Consider the following 8,134-nt stretch of genomic DNA (forward strand, 5'->3'; position numbering starts at 1 on the left):
ACAGTGGGGAGAAAATACAGCTTTCTTTATTTGAACTAGCCTTCGGTAACTCAAATTAGACCCTTAAAGAAGTTTTCATTAAAAAAGATACGGAATATGAAAAACACTTCACCGAACGCAACGCCAGAAGGACGTAATAGGATAAATATTAAAATAGAAGACTTCGCTGTCTCACAAATATGTTAGCCTCTAAGTGCCTATACGAAACCGGATATATTATTATCAAACTCCACAGCCTTTTCTTTTCTCATTCCGACGGAAGCAAGCTTCAAGAACTCGCGCGTTCTAGAAACGTGTTATGAAATGAGCACACAGCAGCATTTAGGATTTACGAAATTGTAGAAAAATAAAATCCCGTGACGCGATTTTTTTTTTGCACAGTCTTCCAATTTTCTTTTTTCCGTGCAAGCCGTGACCAGCGCAATACTGGTTCTTATGTCAAGAGTCATGGATGGATGCAGCGTTTGTCAAGATTCATGGATGCAGCGTTTATATTCCTAAGACTGAGTGGAGAAGAAAAATATGTAAGCGAGGCAGGGGCGGATGCAGGAATTTGCTGAGGGGGGGGGGGGGGGGGGGTCAGGTGTTGTTCAGCGTACCATATGTTTAGGAACCCCCTCCCGATCTCCCTTGTCTCACGCCCTAAATGTTACACATGCAAAAATCAAGAGGGGGGTCAGGACATCCGAACCCCCCCTCTAAATCCGCTCCTGAAGCGAGGTGTGTGTCGGTTGACGGCACTTAAAAAACAAATGGCATTGATAGCACATTCATTGTCAACAGCGCGTGGCCGAACCGTTTTGACATGAGCCGGTAACCGTTATTTTTTTTTCCGGTTCAGTTCCGGTTCGGGTTCATCGCGATAACAATATAACGGTTCGGGTTCGGTTCAGTTCCGGAAAAAATACCGATTCGGTTCCGGTTTTCGGTTCGGTTCGGTTCCGTTTCGACACCCTGATATATACAAATTTATTTATCTATTCATTTGTGGACATCGTCAACAAAAAAATAGTCGCGTTAATTTTTTTCCATTGAACAATATAATGTGGGTTGTGCAGCGAAAAACATAGTATCTTAAAACTCGCATCGTTTAGGGTCAATTTTGAGCTGGACAGCTTCTTTTAAAGTTCAAAAGCTGGACTTCATAGAGCTGTATGTTCACTCAGTAGTGACAGCAGGGTAGACGCTACACGTGTCTTAGGCCAATCATGTGTCTGCATAGGGTCACGTGACTACAGTCTAGAAGCTGGTGATAAAGCAGGACATGGCACCTACCTGGAACCCAAGGCCACACATAGCATTCACTGTAATGTCAACCTTTGTTACAAGTGACAAATCCCCTCGTTGTGGCCCCAAAAGTTTTGGCCTCTCCTTCTCTCCTTTTCTCTCTTTCCCTAAGCTTAAAGCGTGTTAGAAGGTACGTGGTCACGTGGTTTAACGGATGACGCATTAGCCGTTGGCTATCTCGGAATGCGTTTAGCCGGACCTAGTTTGGCGTGTGTTGGGCCCTGCGTGGCTGCTTCGGATGTCTTCTTCTTCTTCAAAGCTTCCTCAAAGAAGCCCAAGAATGTTTTGTGATGCATTTAGTGTTCGATTCTACAAATGACAACTTGTGCTACATCGTGTTGAATCTTCCTTCTCGATTTTGTGTTTGAGTGGCGGTTTTGCGTGGCCATGTTGACATCTATCTCGAATTACACCTTTCAACTCCCGTCTCGTCAACGTAAGTGCGCTGCAACTTACTTCGCGACAATTGATCGTTTTCCTAAAGGTATTTCTCCAGATAACTCTAGGATTAGGCCGTGTCTATCTCCTGGCAGCCGGGAGAATAATTGTGCAGAATGTTTCGGCATCGGTGCGATTGCGCTACAAGCAGAAAGATTCGATATGCCGCCGACAAAGTTTTGACGTGTCGCCAAAGAACAACAACGACAATGACTCTTAATTACGCATTCTAAAATTTGACGAGCGGCTTTACGAGTCGCTTGTAGAAAGATTGTTACGATTTTGCGAAATACTGGAAAACAACGATAGGTTACCGTCATAATCTAGACCCTGAGATGAGGATAAATTAAATAACGGACAACTCTCATTGACTCAGGCTTTATATTATGATGTTTCCTAACCAGCTTGCCTACATACTTTCGCTCCTTACAAGGATTACCGTCTCGCGAACGGCACAAACCGATCCCCTGACGGCGGCGTCTCAGCGAGCTTGCACATGGGGCCGCCGCCGACCGATTGCCGTCTGGCCGGGCTCGCGGCGCGACAAACGCCCGTACTAGGCCAGGAGCCCCGAAGGTGCGCTCAAAGCGGGGAAACGGCGTTATGTAACGATGGGCACAGGGCATCTACTCCACGAATGGGCAAAAGCCGATGCGAAGGCGAACGAGAACGTAAACAACGGTAGAAAAGTGCAGTTGCTCGCTGCTACGAGATGCGTGCCGCAAACTCGGTCATCCACGGACGTATCCCTCTCCTCCCGCTCGTACTTTCTCTAACTTGACGGACACTCTTTCACTCTGTCTCGCGGTTCATGCCGACGAAACGATCGTCGGGATACCGGGTAATTGTTACAGCCGAGCGCGGCACAGTTTACCATTGCTCTCGCTGTGAAGGGTTGAAGAGTCAACCACCAGCATGGTGGATACCGGGTTTTTTTTTTTTTTTTCCTTATTCTTGCAGATTTGTTTTAAAAGAAGCCGTGAAAGCTACAGTTATGCGGTTGGTGCGAGTGAGGCATACGCCCAGGGAGCGTTATGTAGTTTGCTAATTTTTGTGATAAGTCGGCTAATAATTAAAAATCATTAATTAACTTTTAATTAGTGAAAATAGACATATCGTTTCAAATAGAAACTTGCTGAGCGTCATCCAAAACCCTTAAACCAGTAATTTTAAGAAAGACTTTGAGCGCGTGTGAAGCGCAGTAGTGCGCTGAAGGTACCACTCGTGGACCAGGCACAAGGCTGTAGATAAGAGATGTGTGTTCAGATAAGATCGAACACGCGAGTCCGGTTCAGATTTTTGTTTTTCTTCATATTTTTATACCTTACTCCCCAATATGTGGAGGGAACGAAATCACAAATGTTTTCTAAAAATAACAAGGATCTCTAAAAGAAAAAAAAACATGACTTTCCCAAGACGGCAACGCCGTTTTCGGGTTTTGTCTGTTCTGTCAAGTTTGACTGCATGTAATAGGCAAACTAAAAATACCAAAAAACTGAATATTTTTCAGGAAGCAGGGATTATAGTTACTACATTCCTGAAGGTTTACAGTGTTCTAAAAATTATATATCGTGCGTGCCAAATTCACAAATGTGAATTAGGCACGCGTTTTAACGTTTTGAACCCATTTTGTGACTCGCTATATCGTTATATGTTAAGGATATTAAACTGAAACTTTTTTCATATGTTCTTCCTAAACGTGTCTCTCATCGAAAAAGAAATTGCTGCTCTAGTGTATAATGCAAAATATATACAGCGCTTCAAACATATTCGAAATTGAAAAGTTTCGCAACTGCAAAATGCAATTAAAAAAAAAGAAAAAAAAAACATCTTCGATCTTTTTAAAATTTGTAGGAATCACTCTCCTCTACACCCTCGTAAAAGTCCGTTAAAAACATGTTGCATAATTGTGATTCCGTCAAACGTACAGCGCTTTGAAATGTACCTCCCCACGTGGACATGTTCGCACATGGTCACGGCCGCAGTGTGGCCGCCTTCCATTTTTTTTTTTGGTTTATAACTTCTTATAATGTCCTGTTTTTTACTTGTCCACAAGTTCGAATTCTACATGCGGACCGCTCTAAATGCATGTATAGAGTGCACGTAGCTCAGGACAGCAGTTCGAAGATCGAAGATACGAACTAAGACGAGCCCGCCCCTCGTGCATAATTGTTGCATATGCCGCTGCACGGTCGCGCGAACTGAAACACAACCACCAAACGAGACTCTAGGGTCGATAGAAAGAAAGTACATATATAACCTGCCGTGTATTACGTGCGTATTGAGCCAAAACAACGGCGGATGCAACCGGAGACGCCGGGAGGGAACAGCCGGGCGGCGATCCATGGGACGCCTGGAAGCAACAGACTGGGCGCGATCGCAGGCCATAAAAGACGCTTTTCGTAACACCAACCGATTGTAACCTAAACATTTATATTAAAGGGACCATAAAATGATTTTAAAATCGAATTTCATCCACCGCACGTCGTAAAAGGTGTGAAAAGGAACACAAAAACACAAGACTAGGGAGCCAAAAAAAATTATTTGCTATAGAACTTTTAAAAGAAAACTGGACTCTTTTGCGACTTCTTTCCTTCGAAAGCTCTGCCTTTTCACTACGATGCATACGCAGAATCGGTGCACGTCAGCCGAATTCACATCGCCTATTGGGTAAGAGCCTACCTCACCAGCACCGCGATCGTAAACAATAAATAGCCGGCGAATGTTTCCTAAAAGTTTTGTTAAATAATATTCAGATCCACATTTTGTAGCATAATTAGAGATGTGTGGCGAAAATTGCCAAATTTGATAATGTTGAGAGCCAAGCGCCATCTATCGTGTGGTAAACGAAGCAACTACTGCGCGTGCGCAGTAGGGCAGGGCCAAGTTCAGAATGGTTATTTCGGTTATTTCCTTTGGTTTCCTTCCTCTCAAAACTCTGACTGACTGAACGTTTATTTTTCTACGTGTTCATCTCGCGCGTGCCGACTTCAAGGAGCAAGAAAGAAATGTACTTAAAACAAACCACGACGAACAAGAACGCTGGATCCACAAACACCCGAGAAGAGCGACAACAGCCGCGAATCCCGCTCCGACGAAACTCTCAGAATATAGGCCTAGCAGGCACTCCGACTCGGCGCAGCGTTCCTTCGTCGCAAGACCGTCTGCCTACGACCGGCTGGCGTACTGAATGGAATATGCCCGCGCTACCCTTGTGGACCCTTCCGTATTATAGTTTGATCGCTGACCTCAATTTTAGGTTAAGAGGTGAGGTCAGTCTCTTCCCCTTGTTTTCCGAGGCAGTGTTGACGAACACTCGTCGAAAAGGGACCCTCGTCGATCCTCTCCGTGTTTTCTGTGATATAGAGCTGAAATAAACGCTTTATGGATTACCTTCGTAGCACGGTATGTACACTTTGTTATTGGTATGCCATTTTTATTCTGACAGACTGCACGTCACTGTCGAGCTGTAACAGTTCGTGCAATACCGGTCCAACCTTTCTTTGCCGAGTGTCGCGTCAGTATCGAGTTGCAATTGTAAAAGATCGGTCCCGAAGCGCTTACCAACAGCGCGAATACAGCACTTCATCAAACGCGCGCGTCCGCTCCGAGTGTGAACAGGTATTTACGTGGCTCTTGCTGACAGTTGAAACGTATCTTTTTTAACGTCGGCTCGCTCCTGCATCTCCGAGACCGCGAAAAACGCCGCGGCAAATTGTTCCCATCTGCACTTCCCAACAGGCATACCGGCGTATGGGACTAGTCCCATGCTGTCGCTGTAGCGCAACGTATCTCATTGAATTTCGTTCAGCTGCGATGCGGCGATGAGAGGCGCCGATTCAGAAAATACGTCGGTGACATCGGCGCAGTAAAACCCACCGGCGCACCCCAACTCGCTAACGCTCCCATCTCCTACTGCAGAGAGTACTTCCGGTTCCGGAAACATCGTACGTCACGGCTTGTTTTGCGGTCAAGAAAAAGTCGATATTTCATTAATTTTTTGTGTAGAAGTTAATAAACCGAGACGAAAACGGATGCCTGTTCGGCATTCAGTGAACATTGACGGTTTATTGTAACAGTTATGTGGAAAAAGTAAAAAAGTCATTTCATGGTCCCTTTAATATATCCCCGCACTATCCAAAATTAACCGGCACATCACATAACCAAGAAGCTCCCAACCTTAAACCCACAAAAAGGAGGAGAAGAAATATACTTTACTATGGCGAACCCTAGCTGCGAAAGAAAAAAACAAAACTATAGCCAAAAACAAACTCTATCGCGCGATAATACTTAAAAAACAAGCGCGCTGGTGATGATTCATAATAATAAAACCCGAGACTCAGGAACACAGAAGGGGACGAACACAACACAACGTCTCAAACACAGCTGAAGGTTTATTTGTCAGACACTCGTTTAAAAAGGCGAGCCCCCACGGTGCCCCAACCGACATCCACAGTCCCGAAGATCAAGCCGCTTCCTCCCGTCCAGTCCACGTCAGCAGCCCTCCTCGCACACACATACATGCCCACACGCTAGGCGCCACAGCGTCCACGAGAATGTCCACGCAGTTGACTTGTCACCCGCCACTGCCACCACTGCTAATCTCCCACTTCCTCGCAACGCTTCCTTGCCCCCCGCCGTCGAATCGTGCACAAGCACACCACTCAGATATACCCCCTACCCGTCCCCCCCCCCTCCCTTTACAGTTGCAGACGTAAACACGAACCTCGAAAACACATGTGGAAGCCCGCCCGCTGAGCCAAATATGCGCCGCCATGTAATCTCAAAGCCTCAAAGTTAGTGCCGCTATCCGTCCGTCCCCCTTCTATGTACTTCCTCATGTTTATTTACTTTTACCAACACGCTCGTTTTGTTTTTGTACTTACTTACCTCCGACTTTTCCAAAAACCTCCCTCCCCCCTTCCCTTTATTCATGTCTCCTTCCAATGCCTTAAAAAAAAAAGGAAACCCCGACCCAAAACAGATCATTTTTACTTAACCTTTCGGCTGGATCTAACCTGTCATGGAGACGGAAACTCCGTTTCAGATATATGACCAGGTTAGGTTGTCTAAAGAAACGGAAGGATCGCTTATACAGTTCCCAATACTCCCTATTCTAATGGTCTCCCTTAATATCCTTTTAGTCGCATCTTTTTCACTGTAGATAATTTCTGTTCCGACCCACTCCAGGTTGCACCCGTTGCACTCCTCAACATGTCTGGCTATTTCTGAATTCTGAACAATCAATTCTACTGCCCTTTTGTGCTCTAATAACCGATCGTTTACACATCTTCCTGTTTGGCCAACGTAAGTGAAACCACATGTCAATGGTATACCATAAACCACCCCCTCCCGATACTTGACTTCTCTATTTCTGTGTTTTTTTGGGCACCCGTTCACCCCTCCCGTGAATGGGGTTAGTCTACTGAGTCTAAAGTCTGGTCTGAAAACCACCGTTACGTTGAATTTTTTTGCAAGAGCCTTCAAATTATGGGACACCGAATCGAAAATGGGCATGCAAACTACATTGTTCATTTTTCCTTTTACTCTGGCCGTACCCGCCAAACGCTGCAAACCCCTCGAGGCCACAACGTCCACAAGCTCTCTTCTGTATCCTCCCGCTAACAATCTAGACACCTGCGCCTGCACAGCCTCCACAACCTTGTGCGCACAAGATTTACTGAGCGCTCAGTAAATCTTGTGCGCACAAGGTTGCGGAGGCTGTGTTTCACTATTTCATAACCGCTGCTTGAACATGTTGAGTGTCAATGCATTTTTATTCATTTTACAACAATGACAGACGACGCATCAAGAGACAGCCGAAACGAGTGGACAAGCCAACGTGCCATCGATTTATTAAAACAGTTACCTAAAGATGTAGCAAATGTCCTGATCCTCAATCCCACCGAGGTGTTATGTTCAGCTCTGAGGCTTATTTCGCGAGCCCAGGTGTTGTATATCGTTTCGTTCTAGGTATTTATGTTTAAGTTCGCGCGACCGTGCGGTCGCGTGACCCGGCGAATCCGGTTGCATCCGACGTTGTCTGGGCTCAATAGGTCGTGTTCGCTATACACGGCGAGCACGGACGTAATACGTGGCAGGTTACATATGCTCTTTCTTTCTATCGACACTAGTGTCTCGTGCGGGTGGTTGTGTTTCAGTTCGCGCGACCGTGCAGTGGCGTATGCAACAATTAAGTGCGAAGGGCGGGCTCGTCTTAGGGCTCATTCACAATGGAAGCGGATCCGCGTTCGCAAAGCGGTTGCGAACGCGGTTGTATAAGGATTCAGTACAATTGCACGCGCACACGATGACATCAAATGCGCGTGCAATTGCACTGGATCTTTATACAACCGCTTTCGCAACCGCTTCGCGAACGCGGATCCGCTTCCAGTGTGAATGGGGGGTT

General features: G+C 45.9%; 1 protein-coding gene across 1 annotated transcript; it reads right to left on the reverse strand.

Annotated features, from left to right (window-relative positions):
• Window positions 1-6,785: 6,785 nt before the first annotated feature.
• LOC121838103 lies at window positions 6,786-7,509 on the reverse strand. Its single transcript, XM_042294171.1, has 4 exons — window positions 7,469-7,509; window positions 7,273-7,405; window positions 6,982-7,104; window positions 6,786-6,794 (listed from the first exon to the last, which is right to left on the reverse strand). Exons 1-4 carry the CDS (start codon window positions 7,507-7,509, stop codon window positions 6,786-6,788), a joined length of 306 nt encoding a protein of 101 aa, XP_042150105.1.
• Between the last annotated feature and the right edge of the window lie 625 nt (window positions 7,510-8,134).

This window comes from Ixodes scapularis, unplaced genomic scaffold (genome assembly GCF_016920785.2).
Source record: "Ixodes scapularis isolate PalLabHiFi unplaced genomic scaffold, ASM1692078v2 PGA_scaffold5__190_contigs__length_132052651, whole genome shotgun sequence".
In the NCBI taxonomy this organism is placed as follows: domain Eukaryota; kingdom Metazoa; phylum Arthropoda; class Arachnida; order Ixodida; family Ixodidae; genus Ixodes; species Ixodes scapularis.

Coding starts and splice junctions, on each gene's coding strand:
- LOC121838103 (XM_042294171.1), bottom strand. CDS start 7,509: ATGAATAAAAATGCATTGACACTCAACATGTTCAAGCAGCG. Junction 7,406..7,468: donor CTCAACATGTTCAAGCAGCG/GTTATGAAATAG, acceptor CTGAGCGCTCAG/TAAATCTTGTGCGCACAAGG. Junction 7,105..7,272: donor GTTTGGCGGGTACGGCCAGA/GTAAAAGGAAAA, acceptor TGCCCAAAAAAA/CACAGAAATAGAGAAGTCAA.